General features: G+C 38.6%; 1 protein-coding gene across 4 annotated transcripts in view; it reads right to left on the reverse strand.

Annotated features, from left to right (window-relative positions):
• Positions 1-2,991: 2,991 nt before the first annotated feature.
• The window catches only part of LOC122826912 (homeobox protein orthopedia B-like), a 55,888-nt gene continuing 36,462 nt past the window's right edge, over positions 2,992-22,417 (reverse strand). For 2 of the 4 annotated variants that reach the window (XM_044109316.1, XM_044109300.1), the window contains exons 2-3: positions 6,561-6,967; positions 3,011-4,243 (exon numbers count right to left, since the gene is read on the reverse strand). In XM_044109316.1, the coding sequence (XP_043965251.1) occupies positions 3,740-4,243; positions 6,561-6,967 (911 nt within the window). In that variant the 3' untranslated portion in view covers positions 3,011-3,739. Of the gene's footprint in view, positions 4,244-6,560; positions 6,968-7,223; positions 7,593-22,417 lie in introns of those variants that run through there. The other 2 variants (XM_044109290.1, XM_044109309.1) reach the window with 2 other exon arrangements.

Below are 22,417 nucleotides of genomic sequence, written 5' to 3' on the forward strand. Positions count from 1 at the left end.
CCCAGCAGCTCCTCCAATGTTACCAGATGCCTCTCTGCTGCTTCTCTGATTAATCCTCTCCTTGCTCAGCCTGTCAGTTTAGGTGGATTGCTGTAAGTTGGTAGGTTTGCATCCGTTTCGTACTTTTTCTATTTTTGAGGATTGATTAAAATGTGTTGTAGAAAATATTTTCAGCTAGTGTTTTATATCATAACTGTGCTGTAAATCTCTTCACAACTTTCCATACATGGTGTGTTCCTTGATCTTCCCCATGCTGTTTGTTTAATAACTGTTTCACAAAGTAGTTGTATTTATACTAATAATAAATCACATATTAAATTATACACAAATTATCTCTAAATTTATTTACAAATGACTTCTGAGAATAACTGAATTAGTTGGATTTTATTTCATTACATCAGCATAAAAGGGTTTAAATATAAAAGCTATTGAATTGCCCATTTAGATTTTTTTTTTAAAATCATGCATTTATTTGTGTGTAAGTTTATCCCATAACACTTATTTAAAATACATTAAAGTTTGCTGATATAATGCGACAAAATGTGAAAATATTCAAGAGGTATGAGAACTTATGGTATCAGCCGTTTCCACTGCTACAACCACATCTCTCACCCTCTCTCATCAGTGCATGAGAAATTGCCTAATGAGGAATGGGTCGCACATTTCCACAAACTCATTAACCCGCGAGCGAGTGAGACTAATTGCAGCGTTTGGGTAATGTGATTTCACATCTGTTACTGCAGCCCAGGACACAGCAGTCGGCATGGGGCCGGATCTGCTGGGCTGAGTCGGAACCTAGAACTAGATTCCCCAGATCTGCAGAGACAACCAAACACAGAGAGCCGGGCCAACATCCAGCTTCAGTCTGGATTGGGCAGTCAGAGCAGAGCCGGGGTTTGAGTGTTCGGTCAGCTGTCGGATTGTATCTTGTAAGTGCATGCTTGTTCAGGGTAGGTGGCCGTTCTGGTTCCGTTCTAGAAAAAAAAAAAATGCAATTAGAGAAATAAGCGATGGAGGTAGCATAGAAAGCTTCAGCGAAGAGGACACGATAAATAAATTAAGTTAAATTAGTTTTTTCCATTGAGTTTCTGATACGGTTTGAACTGTAACGTCAATTAACGCTGAAATGAAATAAGCATGAAAAGTTACTTGAGCTGACGATGGTGTGAAACATGTTTTTGTTGAACTAAGTAGATTGAAAATAATGGAAAAATACTTATTTATTCATGTAAGATTAAAAGTTGACCTAAATGCAACATCACAGAAATAACGTATTTCTCACGGTGTCACATAAACACAATTTAAAAAAATAAAAAATAAAAAATCTATATTTATGGTGATGACTTGTCTTAGTATATTCTTAATATTTGAGCAAATTACTACAAACCACTGTATGTTAATAGAAAAGGTGGGCACAAACTGCTTAATTTGGAAAAAGTAATACTACTTTCGTTAATTATGATTAATCCTTTGTTTAACCTCCCTGCATTGTTACAGAAACTCCAATTATAAGTTTACAGGCAGCGAGGCTGCTGATGGTAATGCCATATCTCATCAATTACCATCCCGTGACCATAAATTGGCCTCAGCGCTGCGGCGACGATCTGAGGTTAACACGCTGATTAATTTGAGCTGCTGTGATTTTCAGACTCAAGTTGACACTTATGCTCTTTGACACAGAAAGTGAGGTCCGCCCGCTTCTCATAATGGAGTAAAATTTTATTTACCTCATTCAGGCCTGCTCCAGAGTCTCATCAGGATCGTTTGAAATTAAAGCAAGAACGGGTAAGATGATTTCTTATTTGAAATGTACTTAAAGATAAAATAAATAATAAATGTGAATGCCACATGATCATACCGACATAGACTTTTATATTTTTCTATCAGAGTAATTTTTGTTTGTTTTCAGACTATTCATAAACACAAGACTGGTTCTATATTAGAAAAATTACATTTATTTTTAAGTAGTTTGCAAAACTGAAGAAGATTTTAAATCCACAGACCTTTCAGTGACTTAAATTATAAATACATAAGGATGGATATATTATTTTTTCACTATTTTATTGACTATTTACTAAACTCTTGAATCTGTCAATAACATGCCCGTCTTTTTCACAAATAGTGACCGGAACTTTTGCTGTTACTTTATGATGATTTTAAACAATTGATAAAATAAATCATTCCAGTACCTACGAGGGAACTGTTAATACAAAAAAAATTATCAAATGCATTTTGAATTATATTTTTATCCACTCTGCTCACTTAATTTACACCTATGGTGAACTTTAGCGTGATTCTGTCTTTAATCCTTATGTGAATCTGCTGGTTCTTTAATTCAAAATAAACTTCATCGATGGTTAACTCTACTCTAGGCGAGTCTAATTGCTTTATTGAAATCACCAACCAATATTTTATTTCTACTACAATGAGCCATTTATAAATATAAATCTAGAACTCTCTCCCAAATAGGATCCCATATGAAGCTGCACGGAAAGCTTTAACGAGTTTTATTTGTCGTTTCGCATCTCTCGCAAATATACAAAAACAATTCTGCTGCAATGGACTGAGCCAGTTATGCCAGTTGTATGCTGCTTGCACAAAATCTGGATTTAAATGTACAAACCATATTCCTTGTGAATCATAGTGTATTCTTAGAACCGCGGGGATGTTTACCCACAGTCCATTTAATATCCTCAGTAGGGTGACCGTCACGGTTAAAAGCAATGACCGTCACATCAGAGCCCAGACATCTTTACCGTCTCTGTGAACCACTACGAGACCAGTCATCCTTCATAACTGCTTTAACCCTGTCAGCTCATAAACACTGTCAAAAAAATGCGCCACTAGGTCTCTGAGCAATGACCTCAGACTGCACAATCATCTGAGAGAGATGCTTTTTAGCTTCCTGGTGCCTACTGGAAACAAGCACGCACACAGCATGATGCTGCCACGTGTTAATGACGTTAAATTGAACAGAGTCGCACATCCTCCTTGTTTCGACATTCTTGAAAAGTACTTTTATTCGTTTTGTTCATTTTTTAAAGTGGTACAAACCCGTCGATATGGTGCAATCTGATGTAAGATCAAACATTTAAGAAATGTGTCAAGTAATAATAGCACATACAATAAGTTAAAACATGTCACAAAAAGACCAGCGTGTACAGCAAGAATGTTTTATCTACACAAAACATCCTAAAACAGAGTATAGGCCAACTGAGAGGTCATGGTTTTGTTCACACCGTTATGTTTTGCTAATTTGATTTGATCCCAACACTGGTGTCGGTGTGAGTGGGGCCCGTTTCTCCCTTCATCAAAAGGCCAAATTCCCCCGCACAGAGGACGCCTGAGACGCAGCTCAAAAGGCTCTCCGTGGAAGTGGGGTCCGACTGATTCATAATACCTGTTTGACAAAACACAACATCACCTGGATACATTAAAGTGTGCGTAGAGACACCCTCAGTGAAAACGTAAACACAAGGATTGTTTGGCTCTCATTAATTAAGACCTATATTCTAGTGATCATACAATAGCATTTATCGTTAAGTGTTGATAAAGTCCTTTTGCAATAACAAGATAAAGAACTCAAAACTCATTTTTCCCCCCGAACTTGTCCATTTGTCTTGTTCGCTCCATCCTGTTTTCTCATTTCTAAATAGCAGGAGTAAAAACAGAAGAAAGGCGCAGGGCGGATCTGGGACAAGAAGCCGGGAGGAGCAGGATGAGGTGAGCTGAAAAGTCACTAAGTGAAACTCATTGACACTGTGTGCTCCAGCGCTTTGCGCCTAAGTGACGCGATGCTTGTCCCTCTCCACATATCACTGTCCGGTGAGCTACACAGCTGCGGGGAGCCCGATACGTTCGTGGGGCCGGAGAGGGACGCCGACATTCCCGGGAAAGGCGTCTGGTAGAGGTGGGACTGCAGGCCGGAGCCGTTGGCGGAGAGGCCGTTAGAGAGGCCCATTGAGTTTGGCGGCGGACCGGGACCCAGGCTGCACTGCGAGAGGGACTGCGCCATGCCCGGCTGACGACCCAGGGCCGGCGGGAGCTGCAACTGGGAGACCCCGGGCATCCCGGTGGCCCAGCGCGAGTCGTTGGCGTGAAACGAGCACAGGCTGTTCTCCATGGCGGCCGCTGCGGAGAACTGCGGCAGGCCAGGCGTCGGGAGCAGCGTCCCTGGGGCGCGGAACACGTTGGTGGTCTTCTTTCTTTTCTTCCACTTAGCGCGTCTGTTCTGGAACCAAACCTGGACAACAGAAATAAAATGTGCACAGTTAAAGACACTGAGCAAATGAGAGAGAGAGCGAGAGAGAGAAAACTTGACCTAGAAGAAAAAAACAAATTGCTTCCGGTTCCTCGATCGAGATGGCAGTGTGGGTTCAAACTGAAAATAAGATAATTTCAAGTGACACATCAAATTGTTTATCAAATCTATAAAGACTTCATTTAGAATACATGCTATTGACTGATATGTTTATGAATTCTCAACGGGGGACTTCTTGATTTTGATTAATAAAGAAATATAATAATTATCACCCCGCTGATTACTAATCCGTGGCTATCAATGAAACAATGCCTGCCTATCTATCTATCTATCTATCTATCTATCTATCTATCTATCTATCTATCTATCTATCTATCTATCTATCTATCTATCTATCTATCTATCTATCTATCTATCTATCTATCTATCTATCTATCTATCTATCTATCTATCTATCTATCTATCTATCTATCTATCTATCTATCTATCTATCTATCTATCTATCTATCTATCTATCTATATATCTATTGAATGCATTAGCTGAAAATTGTGACTTGAAAGGCACTTAATCTGCATGACAAATCTGTATTACAATGACAATAATTCAATAAAATTTGCACTGTTGTGGCTAATCCGTGCAGATTATCCAGAATCCCAATTAATACAAAGTAAAATTCTATACATTTAGTTTAATTTCTAATGGCAATGATTTTTCAGAAATATTTTTTTTTAGTTTTGTATTTAAAAAAAAACAAAACAAAACAAAAAACAAAAAGTTACACTCTAAACACAAATGGCTGACTTAACTTTACAAAATCAACTAAAGAAAAACCAACCAAACAGAAAATATTCCCATCTCAAAACAGAAAGCTTTTCAGAAAGAAATGAACGCGCACCAGGCGCTGAGCTTTTTAAAGATTTCATCATCTTCGTGTGTGATTAATGCGCGCGCAGGGCCGCGAGTCGATGCCACCGTATTAAAAAGTGAAATCTCGCTCTCATTCCGCTCAGCCAGCCGTGAAACGTCGCCCAAACCCATTACACTCGAGGGGGGAAAGAAAATGCAATTTCTCATTCCATTAAAAAAAAAGTACAATATATTCTCGAGAGTCCCTATTAAGACGTCGCTGATGGAGCATTTTAAAGGAGAGGCTGTGCAAAGGCATGCAGGTGGGGACCAGCACGCCCACTTAGGGTCCCCACCTGCAGGGTCAGCACTAATGTTTACCAACAAAAGCCGAGATGCAAAGACAATCTGTGCAGCGTGGAATAAAGAATTGATTGTAAAGGTGACTAATGATTATTCTGCTTTTATTGCTTTCAGAGGAATAATTTACATGGATTTCACATCAGTGGTTAATAATCCATTCAGTGTTATAAATAAAACTGAAATTAGCTGGTGATGGGTTTGCTTTCTTGCTGCCTGGTTTATGTTCTAGGATGCAGGCTTTAAAATAAGCATTGTATGCGTTATTGAATTTAAACATGTTTTGTTTTTTTTTTGTTTTTTTTTTGTTTTTTTAATGGGAATATTTTGGTTAAAAGAATTAAATTAATTAATCGCAATATCAATATAAACCGAAAATCCCTAAAGTATAATCACAAAATAAAGATGTAAATTGTTTGATAAAATTGTGGTTTGTAAAGGATCAAACCAGGAAAACGAAAAATATTTTTAATTTTATTAATAAAATAACTTGCTTGATTACTTAAGGACATTTCTCAAATTTCATAGCGTCATGCTTCACGACTGTAAAAGTAAGATGAATAGTCTGACTGCAGTTAAAGGCGGACTTCACGCTTATCTGTAGATGAAGAGTACTTCAGCACCTCGGACAGAGCATTTGGAAATTTAGGCGCGCTTTGTACTTACAATTGACGCCTGTCACTAATTTTTTTACTTTTTGTTAAAGTGAAACCACACTTTGGTATTTTTTTAAGTCATTATTTCTTTCGACTTTCCCTAAAAATGAAAAGATGGTTCCTATTAATGCCGGGTATCGCGTGGTCCACAAACCTGAAATAGAAAATATTGCTGTATTCATATGAATACACCTTTAGCTTCATATGTTTTAGCAAAAGTAAGAGGCACCAAGGCGCACATTTAGACTAAAAAAATATACATTACGATTCCAAATAACGTCTTCAAAATTTCTTCAATATTTATATAAAAAAAACTAAAAATTTATCCGACAAGCCTCGCAGGTGTGATTAAAACTGAATTTCGAACAGTCTCAGAGAACCGCAAGCCCACCCGGCATCAGCGTCTGAAAGCAGCAGGTCAAACTTGATCGCTTACCTGAACTCTGGATTCGGTGAGGCCGATCCTTAGCGCCAGCTCCTCCCTCATAAAGATATCGGGGTAATGGGTCTTGGCGAAACTGCGCTCCAGCTCGTTGAGTTGCGCCGGGGTGAAGCGCGTCCTGTGCCGCTTCTGTTTCTGCTGGCTGGCGGACTGACCGGAGCTCTGCTGCGGCTGCTGCTGCTGCTGCTGCTGCTTCTCCTGCTCCTGTTTACCGTTTACCGGCATGCCAGCAGAGTTGGACCCCACGGTGGTGATATCTTCCCCTGGCAGGAGAGTAGTTCCCTCTACGGAGTCCGAACCAGGGGCCATGTCTCCCGGATGCCCCTGGTCCGGAACCCCACCCCCCAGTCGGCACTTGAGAGCTTCTCTATGCCCGAGGAGCTCCGCAGCATCCTTCATCCCTGAGATGATGATAAGGAGGAGGATTTTCAGTCAAGGAAAAATTTCTTACTTCTTAGTATATTAAGTAGAATGACAAGAAAATTGCATGCACTGTGTGAATTAAAGACACATTTCAAAACTAATGAATAAATACAACAAAAACTGACATTCCTTAACTTTTAGAATCAGCTAATAAATCACAAAAATTAAATTATTGATACAAAATGAATTTCACTATCTAACGCATCAACATCAAATAAGAAGTAGAAATCTTACACTGGAGTTTCGGGCCGGAGTTTAGTGATGATAACTCACCGAGCCGAGCATCCAGGAGGTCGGCGTGAGAGAGCATCGCGTATCGCTCCAGGGCGAAAGGCGCTCCGAAAAAAATCCCGTAACTTTGGGGCAATTTTAAAAAGTATATCGTCTAAATGAACGAAAATTCAGTTTGTGGTTAAAAAAGGAGGTCCCTTGCATTATAATGTCCTTTAGAGCGACGGGGAGGCGCTTATTAGTTGAAAGAAGCCGTGAGCTTCCTCGTATAGGAGCCAATCAGAGCGGGAGCTTGAAAATGTCACCGATGTGATTCCCCTCCTCCTCTTCTCTTCTCCATTAGTTTTTTTTTTTTTTAAACACACCTGCACGCTGGGATGCAGGCACAGACCATAGAATTAGTACAATTCAATCTTCTGCCGTTTCATCCTCTGATTTATTAGCTTTTCCTGCAGAAATTATTCAATATTTAACATCTTAATGTGTTTAATCTCATATGGAAACCTATGCAAAATGCTGGAGATGCACAGATGGAAGAGCTGGCTTTTATTCTGCTGGAGCAAAGTGACGCTTAACCAGTTAGGAAGACAAAATACAGTATGATCACAGATAGGAAAATTTCGGATTGAAAGAGCTGGGTCATTGATTTTATATATATATATATATATATATAAACCACTGCTTGGTGGACTTTTTTTATTTAAACCAAAATAACTAACTAAATGAATAAATAAATTAAGAAAAAATTAAGCTTTTAAACACCCCCCATTACCCATTGGAGTCCAACTTCCCTCCCTCGTCCTTGGACCACAAACAAAACAAATATAGCTCCCATTTCCCCCCGTGGCAGGTGATTTGTGGAGACAAATCGAGGAAATAAATAAATAAACGAGAACAGATGGATTTAAGCTCCGTTAGTGATCGGCCGCTTTAACTCCCATCGACTTTTTATCAACTCGGGTTCAATTAAAGGTATTTAGGCCTGCTTGCTTCAAACAAAATCAGACGTGCAGGAGCCTAAACGGCCGTGCCCCTTTAGCAGAAGTCCATGAGTAGGTCTATTATACAATTAACAAGACAGTCATCGATCTGCGCTCCGGTCTCTCTGCTTCAGACTGCGGTGGTTGTTTTAGAAGCGGCTTCTGGCAGATGTCGGGGGGGCAGACTGGTGAATAGACCACCGCCTGGGACTAAATAGTTTTTTTTTTTTCTTTTTTTGCAGCCGAACAAAGGAGGCGTCCGAGCGAGGATCCACATGCAGGCAGCTCATCTTTTTTCTTTTTTTTTTTTTGCTCCTCGGGGCGCAGGGAAGTATAACCCCATATGCGTGGAACAGCGTGAAAACTTAAGGAAATGGGTTGGCGCATGGGTCCACTGAGATGGAGGAGCGGCTGATGAGCTCCCGGAGGTTCAGGAGAAGCAATCAGAAGCAGCAGCAGCAGAAGCAGAACAGGCTCGAATTCATTTGATCCACACATAGCAGACCTGGTGGACAGAGAGAGGAGAGCGGAACTCCTCAGGTTGTGGAGGGCCAGAGGCAGGGGGACATGGTCAGTATACTTTGGACGACGCTTGATATGCAGGATAAGGAGGACTGATGTGGGACCGGATGTGTAAAAATCTACCATAACGACTCAGCTGTAGTAAGAAAATAGATATTAAATTATCCCGATAGATCCAGATCAATTACAGTTTTGTTTTCTCATTTTTTATAAGGGAATTTTGAATAAGCGGAGTTCACTTTATTTATTTTTGAAATGTCACATTTGTACTATCACAGAATTCTAAAATAGTATCTTATTTTAAATAAGTCATATAATATAATATAATATAATATAATATAATATAATATAATATAATATAATAGGAGAAATAAAATTATGAACAAATCCAATTTTTTAAGAATGATATTAACCCGTTACTTCTAGTTAAATAAATAAAAAAACAAAACAAAAACAGCCGGTAGAGTGAACATCAGCGTGTCCGATCCTCAGACTGTAATATATAAGCTGTTATAAGAGGAACCCCCCTAAAATAGGTCTATGTCTCACTCAGCCTCCCTAACTGGACCACATCAATCTTCCCCAGTAAAAACACGCTCACGAACGATCCTCTCGGGTTAATGCGGCGCATCTGAGTGCAGAACGGCTGTTTACACGCGAGGAGACGCTTTTAATGGAAGCGCACCAAAAGGAAAAAAAAAAAAAGCCCAAAACAAATGCAATTTTGTAGAGCAATTTCAGAGATCAGGAATTCCGTGTCTACCCTCTTTTTTCTTCTTCTTCTTCTTTTTTTTTTTTTTTTAACAATCACTCTGCGTTAAATCCATTGCTTATACGGGCCTTTGCAGGCTAAAACAAACGTAGTTTGCAAGGATCAGTTTCTTTCCACCACAACCAAATTGCAACATGTGGGCCAGGAGGCAAGCTGCTTGTTTCTTATGCTCGGGGCCCATCGCGTCGCCTCGCATGCATCTACATTCACTCAGTTATACAAATCTAAAGGGGAAATCGATTTTCCATCTGCAGGGACGGGACGCGGAGCAAATCCGAGTTTTTTTTTTTTTTTTTTTGTGCAGGTGATTTGACAGTCAGAGGAATAAGAAAGCAGAGCAGTGACTGCGGCTGTATCCAAACACAGACAGTTGAAGCCCATAAAGAGGCTTTCCTCTTCGGTCACCCAGCCTGGGCCGCACCACCCAACGCATCTCATGCACCAATTAGGCCGGCCGCCTTCCGCCTGGTGTCCGCTCCCTTCTTGATGCGGAGCACAGAGTGGTAATCACGGCATCAAATAAAATAATCAGCAAAGAAGAGCCATTTCCTTAATGAAACAAACGGGGCTGGTGTCACGGAGAAAGGTGGTGTGGTGGCGTCAGGAGTTCATTTTGGAGTGGGGGGTGGTTGTGGGGGTTATTAAAATAGCACTGAAAGCCACAAAGGATCTCATTTATATATCGGCGTCCTCAGTATAGCTTTAAAATGTTTCATTACTTGGTGCCAATGTGTGACCCCACGCTGCAAATGGTCTATCTTTAGGGTGCGCCAATAAACCCGCAGGGCAGCTGAAGCTAGGTGGAAACTATCAACATGTTTATTGATTTCATACAAGCAAAAATTTGAGATTTTGATTTCTAATCACCAATTTAAAGAAATCACCGATTTCTTTTAGTTCAGAAACAGAGATTACTATATGATCTGTAAATAATCAGAGCGAAACAGCAGCTCAGGGCCACCAAACCAACAGGGGGCCCACAAGAGCCCCAGTCACACAAGCCAGGTTTATAAACGTCACGCCCTATTTTAATTGTGTGTAATAAAGCTTGCGATCCTTGATCTTTAAAATGTTATATGTAAATCAGTTTAGTCGGATTGCAAAGAGCCCCCCCGTTAAAATAAGTTTAGTGTCTTGAAAATAATTATTTTAAAATCCAGTGAGAAGGAGATTAAAGGGTGTTCTCTGTGCTCTCAGATAATTTCCAACTTCAAACTTTTTTTTTGTACCATTTCATGATAGTATTGTCAAACATCAGTGTATCTATTGCGTTTTAGAACAAAAAAGCAATAGATAGTTGTGAAGGGGAAGGAAAATGATACATGACTGTCAAAGTCTGCTACAAATAAACATCTGAAAAATGTGCCACACATCTAACCACTTTTTTTTACTCATTTGCATTACCTGTGCAATCATTGGCTTCCAGAAGATTTATTTTTATTAATTGAATCTGCATGTGTGTAATTTAAGTTTTCATATATGTTGGCTAGAGAACAGCATCAGGAAGCTGAAGGACCACAGCAGATGAGTCAACTATAAACTTGTGGAGAAATTTAAAACGAGACAGCAACTCCACAAATCTGGTCTTTGTAATAGAGGCAATTTAATTTAATTTTTTTTTAACAAAATCCACAATAAGCATAATAAGCGATGTGAAGGATAAACTAAAGATGTGGAAAAGAGAGCTCTGGTCAGATGAAACCACAATGAAACATTTCAGCCTTCCTTCAAAACTGTCAGTTTTAATTTTAAGACTGCACATCAGCCTAATCTCATCATCACCATGGTGACGGTAATATGTTGTAAGTATACTTTCTTTCGCATGGTACTTGGTCAACGTTGCTCCGGATGTGGTTGAAGCTAAACACAAGCCAATATGCTGAAAAACACTTGAGGTTTAGGGAGAAGATTTGCCTCCCAACTGGACATTAACCCTAAATATAAAGCAGGAGCTACAGAGGAGTGGCTGAGACTCGTTGACAATACTTGATAGCTTTTCAAAGAGGAATGGAATAAATAGTCAGTTTCTGGATGCAAAACACACAACTGTGCCAGGCTTTCCTAATTTTGGAAATCATACATTGTTTTTCTTTAATTTCCTTATTACTATGTCTTTTGTTTTTAATATGCTCAAATTTATTATTTTAATTTAAAAAAAACATGAAAAGGCCCCTCTAACTTTTGAGTTGGAAGTTTTACCCCATTAGAAAATAATATTCTTATTTAAGGGATGGTTTTATCCTGTCATCAATCTGTTTATAATTAGTTGATGTGAATTTGATTCAAGCAACCCTCGTGTAGCTAAACTGATGCAATATAATGATCACTGTTACTTCCAGGCCAAGCCATAGTAATACGCATACTGGATCTAGAATGCATAAATGTGTGAGCATGGTTAATATAGGCACAAAATAAATCCTAAGATTTCCCACACATTCATATTGCAGGCAGTTAAATTTATGTGCATGACTTCAAACAAGTTCTTGAGCCAAATAAAAATGCAACGATGACAAAAGAATAAAGAAAATAAAAGAAAGGAAAAATAAACTGGAGCTTTTCCCCATGCATTTTAGAAAAATGCCTGACTTGAACCAGGAAAAACAAACTTTCTTTCAAATCTGTTGTGACAGCCTATTGGCTGAGGAAAGCTACTGAGGTTTTACTGTAAACCTTGATTCCTCCTCATCATGAGGCCTATATGCTTTCATGACACAAAGTTAACGTTTGAACAGAAACATTATCCCTCAGGTGTGGAGCTTCTATGTAAGACAGTCCAATTAATGCAAATAGTTAAAAGTTTTTCATGTATCCCATTAACTGATTTATTGTCAAATTTTTTTTGTGGCTTTTTTGCATTTTCATTTTGTATGAGAATAATGGAAATAGCAAAAATATTCAGAAACACAAGAAATAGTTGAAGATAATGTAAAAACAGGATAACTGGAAGAAAGATGGAGAAGAGATTTGGACAAATAGATGCATAAGTAGACTTTATTTATTCATTTAATTAATGTAGTCTTAAAGTCTTTTCATATCAGTAAGATCATTAAAACTATATAAATCTAAAATTTTCATTGATTAATTTATTTGGCTTGGTTATTATAATATATTATATTGCTTTTACAGATGGAAGACCCTCGTCTCCCTGACACTTTGACTTTCCCTCTAGCTCTGCTCCATCTATTAGAATATGTTCTTGCTTAAGTCCAGTCATTAGTGGGTCTATTACTGCAGGTCCATCATTAGAAAGCTTTAATGCATCACCGAAGGCAATGAGAATCTGTGCAAAGTGACAGAAACCATAATTCACAATGCAACCTGCAAGAGTGCATTGAGAACATGACAGAGACAACAGCATCAAAAAGCAATCCAATGTTAATGTGTGAAATATTTCTATTTACACAGCAAAACCAGGAATATGTTATTGGACAAGATCTGATTAGGAATAATTATATTAATTATGGGGTATTATATGATGAGAATAACTTGCTCACACACATTTTGTGCCCCTGAAATTCAGAATAAAGTGGGAGGACTTGGGTCACCAGTGCCTCTGAGTAGCTTGAAATTAGAAACATGTGCTGGTAATTATGAAACTGCAGCAAAGCCACATTGTGCAATTTAATGCCTCAGCAAATTAAAGAATAAATGGGATCAGTCTCTTTGACCTTGCTCAGTCGGACTTGATCTACCTGATACTTCACTCACTCACTCACAGCCAGGAGTCCAGGTAAAAGTCACCTCTGCAATTTGAAAGCAGAGCAACGAAACCAGTACAATAAACCCCAGTCGCCCACGCTGTGCTGCTGCTGACCACAACCCTCGCAGCTTCCTCGTGTTTTCAGTGCTTTGCTCACTCTGCCTGTTCAGCTCGTCTCTCACTTCAAAAGCTCCACACTCTCCCATCCATCCATTCTCTTTATCTCCCTTTCCTCTTCTCCCTCCCTCCCTCCTCTCTCTGCCACATTTCTGCCGCCACCCTGCTAAACACGGCGCACTACCCCTCCCAAGATTAATTGATCATCAATTTAGCTCTAATTTGGACCAAGTCAGCTGGTAAATGGGGCAGTTTTCCCTGATTGTTAGTGAAATGTGCGCAAGTACATTGATAAATTTTGATTATTTATCAATTACAACCAAATGAACTAAATCTATTGAATAAATTCGAGCCTGATTGCCATAATAGAGTTTGAAAATATGGCTATTGATAATGATTCCGGCTAATAGTCTTTTCCGGTCGTGGCTGTCGGGCTTGTCGGAATGACAACACAAAAGTAATTTTTCACAGAATCAGCTCAGTGACTGCGAGGCCGATCTTTCATTAATCAGTCACATTATACGTGACGCTTTCCACACAAAGACTCAAACACTTTGTCATATTTTGTGTCAATTACCAGTCACTTGGTTGTGTTCCATCAAGACATCTTGTAATAGTTAACATATGCTAAGGTAAAGCTCCCCTGTCCCGCCCTCCAGGAGCTCTGTTTGGGGGGAGGGAGTGTTTACGGTCTCTGTTTGGGCTCATGATGAAATGGGGCCCTGCATGCTCTTAATTTCTTATTTTCTGGAGCCCAGACACTCATAGGAAGGGTGGGGCACAGGCTTTTTAAATGAACCTGCCACCATGTTTTCCCAAAGTTAATGGAAAAGCAGCTTGCTGGAAAATAGAAGAGGGGGAAAAAATGGAATTAGGTTCAGAGGCTTTCTCACACAATAACAAGGGATAAGTATGAGCTACGGACCTTATTCCCACACAGACATACAAATTGGTGCTGTCACTTCCTCACAGCCTCACACTATTAACTAAAAACATGCTGTTTTAGTTTTAGATATTTTTAAATCCATCCTGAAGCTCACAGACATTTAAAAGATTTTCTATGCAAGATCAACTGAAGACTGAACACAGTTTCAGTCAGAAGTTTACATGCACTAAAGAAATGTTAGGATGAGTCAGCAGGAGGCTTTCACACCTAAGATCATCATACAACTTGTATGGTAGTGACGGCATCATGTTGTGGGGCTTTTTCACTGCCTGTGGTACGGGTGAATTGCGCAAGATTGACGGAATAACTAGGAAGGACTCCAACGTCTTCAACTTATCCTGAAATTAACAATTATACAGTTGAAACTTTGACATTATTGGGTATTCTATTAATGATAAAAAATTCACATCAAAACTAGGATTAAAATGGGTACAGAATCAAAATAAGATTTACTGGCCAGTGAATTTGACCTTTTTCAGGCACTCTCAGCTTACAGACATAAATATGGAGTATAAATTTGGAGAACTTTAGAGGAAATAAAGGATGTGTGGTGTCTGCACAGAGTTTAGCTACTCTTTTTCTGACCCTTGACCCTAAAGTAAGATAGGATTAAAATTCTGAGCCATAAGAATTCTTGAAAATATGCACACTAACCTTTCAAACCAAGTCCACAGCAGAAAGATAAATTTATATTAGCTCTACAGTTTTTCTCAGCTGCAGTGGTCCAAAAACACCCAGAAGCTGCATGATAGCTGGAATGCATTTGTATTTTTTATATTTGAGCCTAAATGCAGTAATTGTGTGTAGATTAGAGAAAATTGCCCACAAAATTAAACATGTGCACAATTGTTTCTTGTATAGTCAGTTCATCCATAAAGTCCCAACAAACAGCTAAAAAAAATTGATATGACATTCATGCCAATAATGAGCTGCTGCAAACGGCTAACCAGAACCACATCTGCAAATAGCGGTACGAACTGTAACTTGAACCGAACTGATTTGGTCTTAAATGCGTCTCACATTTTTGCCCTTTCCGGCTGGACCGCTGGCAGACAGGATGAGAGCTGCAATACCTGCAATATCAGCCTTCTTCTTCAATCAATGATGCGAGCCTCTCTGCACCAATCATGGCTGCTGGAAGCAACTTAATGATCAGCGTTTAGACCGGGCAGGTAAACCGCTGTGCTGTGGAGCCAACACAGAGGCCAACTGCAGGTGAATTAACCCGGTCCACATCTAATATGCTGGTGTCAGCTCTGGTTAGTAACATGGCGAACTGTAGCCTGTATTGGCAGTGGCATAGCATCCAACATTGTCTCCCTCATATGCCAGCAGGTAGCTATCTATAATCGATGGCCACTTTTAATTGGACAAGCTGTCCGTTAGTGGACAGTGGGGGTTGTTCTGGGGAAGCGTGCTGTATTTACTTCATGCTTATTGTAGATACACAAAATGAGAATATGTTAGTTTTCTATGCCAAAACGTTTGCAGTCAATTGCATTTAAACCTTTTGCAAAATGACATTTAATAACTTGTTGAGAAATCGACCTAAAATGTTTTGTTTTATTGTAGTGTGTAGTAGCGAATCAGTTGTTAAGTGTGAAACCTTTTTATTAACACTGTAAAAAAAATTCTGGAAAGTGATATTTTACACCCCAAATAAGGTTAATGCAACAGGAAACTGACTTCAACCTTTACTTACTGTCTTTAGTAGAGTGAAGATAGAATATAAATGTATTACAGACAGGTGAAAACATGTCAGCCATTCACAACCTGTGTGTTTAGACACTTAGCATACTTACTAGCTATGCTTAAAATTCAAGTACTATAAAGGAACAATATGAACTGAAAAAAGACCTGGTGAAAAATACATTTGGAAGCCCCCACATTCATTTCTGCTTAAATTAACTAGAAATACACACATCAGGTGCACATGATCAGAAACTTGGTAAGTCAGCAATATTAAAGAGTTTTTTCCTGTTTGAATCTAAGACATTAGTTAGGTGTGTTCCTGATTTTTGAAATAACAGGGAAACTGAGCTGCCAAAGAGCCTGGGTCTAGATGACCCAGTAAAATAATCCCGAAAAACAAACAAGAAGTTTTATAAAGTCGCCAAAAACCATAAGATGCGACTATTGGAGCTACAGCAGACTTCTGTTACTGTTCAGAAAGAATGCGCATGAAAAACATGAAGACTAGCCTAAAGTTTACAAAAAAAAAACCCAACATGAAAATCAGGATTTCTATAAAAATGTTCTTCAGATAGATGTGTTTATAATTTGATTATTTGTTCACAAGAACAGAAGACATTTTTAGACTGAAGACCTGAAGAAAAAAGTGAGACCATGTGAAGATAGATTAGAGTTCAAACAAAACTAGATTTTAAAAATGGCAATGATCCAAAATCTACCAGTAAATTCTCCAAGGACTAGTTTAAATTTAAGAAATCTCTTTTTCTATATCTGATGTTGCCAGTATTAGATAGAAATATATTTATATAAGTATATTTATACAACAAGGACACGATTGAGCTTCTTTGTTTACATCAGGGGTCTAATTAGGGGTTGTTTACATTAGGGGTTAGTTTTGCAGTCCAAAGAGACATTTTAGATCTTATTCCTGCTAAATAAAACTCATTTAGAGCCACAAATGTTATATTACCTTTTGAAAAAAGACAAGATTTTGATGAACATCTACTGTGTTAAACATGTAGTTTTCAACCTAATAGCTGCTGTCAATTTAAGAAATTCAACTACATCACTATATGAAGAATCTGAGAAACTGTTCAAATCTGCATCTGTAATTTTATTTATTTTAAAAACAGCTGGATTTTTATTATTGTTCACAAAAGTCATGTTACTAGTCTGTCATGTGGAGGCACAGACACACACAGGGCAAATAATTATGTCTGAATAAACTTACACTCAAGGTGATTTAGAACCAATAAGTCTAACATGTTTTAACTGTGGGAGGAACCCAGAGTACCTGGAGAGAACCCATGCACATCCGGAGAGCTCCATGCAGAAAACCCGGATTTAAATCCGGGACCTTCTGGCAACTCTATCAGCATGAATCAGAAAAAAAATTAATATTAATAATAATAAAAAAAACAATGCAACAAACTGTTTAGGTATTGTTTCAGCCAAGAGAATGTCTATGATCCTCCCAGTAAAAATCAAGTCCTACATTTTTTTTCCTAGAGTTTTCTAATCTTCTTCATGACTGTCAAATGTGAAACTTTTACATAGACTGCAAGAAAAGCAAAGCTTCGCAGAAAGACATGTTCTTCAATAAGCTGAAGTCTTAGAATCTTTTACATGTTCTTATCTTTTAAAGTTAATATTTGCAATAAATATTGATAATAAAGAATCACAGTCCAGCACAAAAATAATCCTTGTAACCAGATGCCATCTACAGGCTATTCTGGTGCAAAGCCGCAAAAATGTCTGTTTTCAAATCATCAAAATGTTACACAAAAAAATCACAATAAACATATTTGGGGCAAGAAAAGTATCCTCTGTTAAATTACGCAAATTTGCCACTCAATACAATTTGTCCACCTGATAGTTTATATTGCTTTTTATTTGCGCATTTTTTAATTTTTTTTTTTACATTTTAAAGCCGAAAATAAAATCTAAAGAAATTTATTGAGAACAATGATTACTACTGCACCAGTGTCTGCATACCAATAATTATACTGAAGATGCTTTTCAAAGGACAGTACAAAAAAAATTCTGGAAAATTCTGCAAGCAGACTCGTGATTAAACTGAGGTGGGACAGAAATATCTTCACTAATGTGGTCAATAAATGAAATCAGTGACTATTAGCCTCATTTCTACCTGGACAGGGAGGTCAGAGAAGAGGAGAAATGTAAATTAATTCTGTCTAAGCTGGAACGACCTATTGTTGCTGGGTTGAAAGGCTTTTCATTCTGTGTCCACGTACTGTTCATTATTTCCACCCCGAGTCCCGCAGAGAAAAGACTGAACTGTCTGGACTAAAACCCCATTTTTTCCTCTATTTTGCCTTTTGATTTACACTTTTGAGCAAAGCCAAGATGGTCATCCATAAAATGACCGGATAAAATGAATTTGTCCAACTGCTTATTTTGCTGCATTCCGTTGCATCTCATCTAATTTTGCCTTCAGTGCCTATTTTTTTTACCCCTTTTTGTCTACGTTAGATAATTGCATTCCTCTTTAGTATTTTAAAAACGAGAGAACTGCCAATGCTGGAAGCTTGCAGACGTAGGGTCATTGGTAGACAAGCCGCTTTTTGCGCAGCCGCTAATTGATATTGAGCGAGCGGCTGGTGAGGAGTGCGCAGGGCCACTGCTGGCTAATCTACGATTTAATCAGGGTGTGTAATGAAAGTGGCGGCACGCTCAGAGAGAAAAGAGACTTATAGGGGACGGCTGTCAGAAAATAGGCTCCGATTCCACAAGATTCAGGGACGGGGAGGGATTTCAGCACCCGAATCATCAGGCGCTGTCCGAGGTGCTGACGCAACATGACCAGCACAGTTGACGCTCGCTTAAATCTAGATATTTTATACAATAGGCTCATCACAGTTCTGCCTGTTGCGGTGAACCCATCAGTGAACGGTGGTGCCACTGCACCGGGACAAGCCGTGCTGAAGAGAGAGCGAAGAGGAGAGGCAGGAGAAAGGCAGGCCGTAGGCTGAATAGCAAGTGGAACATTAGTGGAGGTGTGTGTAGGAACACTGTCAGGCAATTAACAGGGCATTAGAGAGGACATACACACATGCACACGCCGTCTCAAAATTGTGCGCACGGATCTGCGCTTGCACATATCCCTTCAAATGCGCACGGAGCTGCAGACGCCACTTGCGTTCATATTTCTGTCGATTGTTTCAAAGCTGCTATGTTGATTATTTAGATGTTTGAAAAAGTGGAGTGAAAACAAACCCACAAAGCAACACGTGGCACTACAGGGCTCATTAGTATTTTTGGTCGTTTCGTACCAGACCTGTTGGTACGAAGTGGAGCTATGTACTTGCTAATAAAGGTTTCATACCTACCTTTGAAACATTTGCTTTGCCTTTTTTGACAGCCAACAATTTAAGTAATTGTCTTCAATGTGATTCTAATAGATAATGGGAACCAGATAAGAAAGTCTGTGACCTTAGTCTGCATTATTTCTTAATTATCAAGTGTCCAAACGGGTCTTAAAGCCTAAATAAATGGAAATAGGATAAAATACTAAGTCACTATTTAATTAAATGAAACGTAAATTGCAGAAATCTTATCATAATTCAAGAAAACACACCCGCCCATTGTCAGATGACTCCGTTGCGTACCAGAAAATGCCAAAACTACAAATATATAAACGGAGGAACTACGCACATCTGTAGTCAATAATCACTAAACAGATTTAGTGATTATTGTGGAGATGTGTTGTTTCCATTGTTTGATAAGATTATGTGCGTTTCTTCTCTGATGGGTCTGAGGCAGAACAAAACCAGCGCGGTTCAATCGTGCGCTGTTTTGCACCAGCAGCTCTGCCAAGCTGCCAGGCAGTGCGCCTGCAGCTGATATTAGCCTAATCTATCCGGTCAGTGACGGTCGTGTCCAGAAAAATCACAGCATAAATGGCTCTGAATTTAGTGAGAGCGTCTGGGGAGGAGACACAGCGCTATAGGTCAGCTGATTACTCATCTGCACACACAAAAATAGACAGCGTTGTTGTGGGAAGGAGCGAGGGAAGGGTGACGTGCTGTTTCAATTTGATGGACACCGTGACTTCCCTCTGCTGGCTTCACCTGATTCCAACACTTTCTTCTCTCATAAAACACTCAAGTGTATATGAACAATGTATTTCTGTGTTCTTGTAAAATGCTTAGCATTTGCACAGTATTTACACAAAAATGAAAAAACTGCAATAAAATTGCTTTAAGAAAAAAAAAACACATAACCTTCAAAACATTTTATGTAGATTGCACAACTTAATTTTGCATCAAACACCACACTTTGTCATTTTGCCCTGTTGCAAGCTGATGCATGCTGAAAAAGATTGGTTCATTAGTTGGGCTACCTGCTAGGGTAGCCAATCTGCAGTCAACTGCTCATAGCTCACCATCTGCAGGGGCCCTGTTTGTTTCCATGGCTATCTATGCTTTCTGCACCCAGAAATATTCACAGCAATGCTTATGAAAATAAAAAAGTTAGATTTTTCTCCTAGTTATTTCTATAACTGCAATTAGCAGAGAACTGGAGCTAAAATAAGTCTGCTAAAATGTCATGAAATTAGAATGTGTACAAATAAACCAAATCCAAAGAGTGACTTTCTTCTTTTAAATTTATTTATAGATGCCAACAATGCCATGAGGAGAGGACCAAGGGGACAAAGGTCACATACACACTGTACTTCAGTTTGACTTTTTGAATGTCACTCACTCACTCCTGACACCGCCCTAAAAATGATACAAGGTTCTTATACTGAGGCAAAATATTAGGAGTTAATATTTTGCAGGTTGCATCATGTTCTAACTAACATGTTAAGTTAGTTGATGTGTGGAAAACAGGAATTTGAAAACATAATAAACTAAAATATTTCATTAGGATCAAGACGAAATTTTTTCTAAACCAAACATTACTTTCAAGTTTTACCAAAGCATCATCCCTGAATAACATTTCAGAAAGTCTGCTACATTGTCTTTAAGTTTTGATTTGCCACCCAAATATTATTAGTGTCCACCCCAGTCCCTCATCTGGACTGACTGATGCACAGTATGTCTCTGTATCTGTGTGGTTCTTTTACAAAGTGCAGGAACAGAGAGATGGAGATATCAGGGTCAATCACATTTATGGAGCTCTGTGACAAATAGAGGCTGCTACGCTTCACAGGCGGATTCCCTGTTTACATAGAGTGGCTCCATTTTCACCTCACCTCCTTTATTGCCTGAGCATTTCCAGGAGCACCAGGTTATCCAGGAGTCCATGCATGGCCTAATGGCATTTGAAGAGAGGCCCATAGGGAGATTCAAGAATTATTTTAATTTCAGTCAACAATAGTGGTGTGGAAGTGTAGTGGAGCAGTTTAAGTTTTCAAAACCGAGGCCAGTTGAGGACAACCAATGGTTTTGTAATGGTGGTGTTAAAAAGGAAAAACAAGTGCCAGAACAGAACGATGAATGAGTGAGTCTACAGTTAAGCCCAAAATTATTACATTATTATAGTCCTGCTAGATTTAGATTCAAAAATAATTTCATCCAACCAAGAAGTTTATTTCTGGAAAGAAATGAGACATATATTTTTGATATTTTATTTACTTTTCACTACAAAATGGAACCTCAAACAATATTTCTATGCTTCCAAGCTATCATTTGAACAATATTTAATGTCATTACATAAAATAAAAATACATTTTTAAATAATTTTTAATTTTTCCACTGGTGTAGGATGATGTTGGAAGGCCTCCATGCCATTACCCTAATCTTCAGCTCCCTGGATATATACTCTATTAGATTCCGGGTCAGGACTTTGACTGGGCTGCTTCTAAATTATAATACTTAAGTCAGAAGAAACGCGTTGATAAAATTGAATTATTATCGTATTCCCAAATCTTCCAGGCCATACTTATGAATAAACAGGAATCAAATGTACATTTCTAACAAGAATAAATGAATTTGTGATAAGAAACATTGCTATAAATTATTTATTACACCAAGAGGGCAAAATTAACACAATATCAAGTGAGTATTTTGCTAAGTTAGCCAAAAATAATACTTTAACATTTTAAAAGTGTTTTTGAACTCAAATGATTAAAGTGTTCTTTAGCTGGTTAAACTTTTATACTTTCTTTTTAAAACCTAAATAAAGAAATTGTTATTCTGGTTTTTCTCTGTAAAATTCAACTGTTTTTGTCAGTGCAGAAACTTCAGCTAAGCTTCCGACAGGTAAAGGTGTTGAAGTTTTGGAGGTGAAAAGGTAAAAAAGATTGCCCCTTATGCAGTTTGCACGTTGCCTCTCCTGAGCTCCCCTGTGCTATTACTGCCTGTTATGGTTCATACTTGATAGACCCGCCGTTATTTCCTATACAAATAAAGTGCCTTTGGAAGATATTAGAGAAATATGTATGAATTTCAGTTTAATTTATTTGATCATTCCACATTACAGAGCAGCATAGTGCTCAAATGT

This window comes from Gambusia affinis, linkage group LG03, assembly GCF_019740435.1.
Source record: "Gambusia affinis linkage group LG03, SWU_Gaff_1.0, whole genome shotgun sequence".
Classification (NCBI taxonomy): domain Eukaryota; kingdom Metazoa; phylum Chordata; class Actinopteri; order Cyprinodontiformes; family Poeciliidae; genus Gambusia; species Gambusia affinis.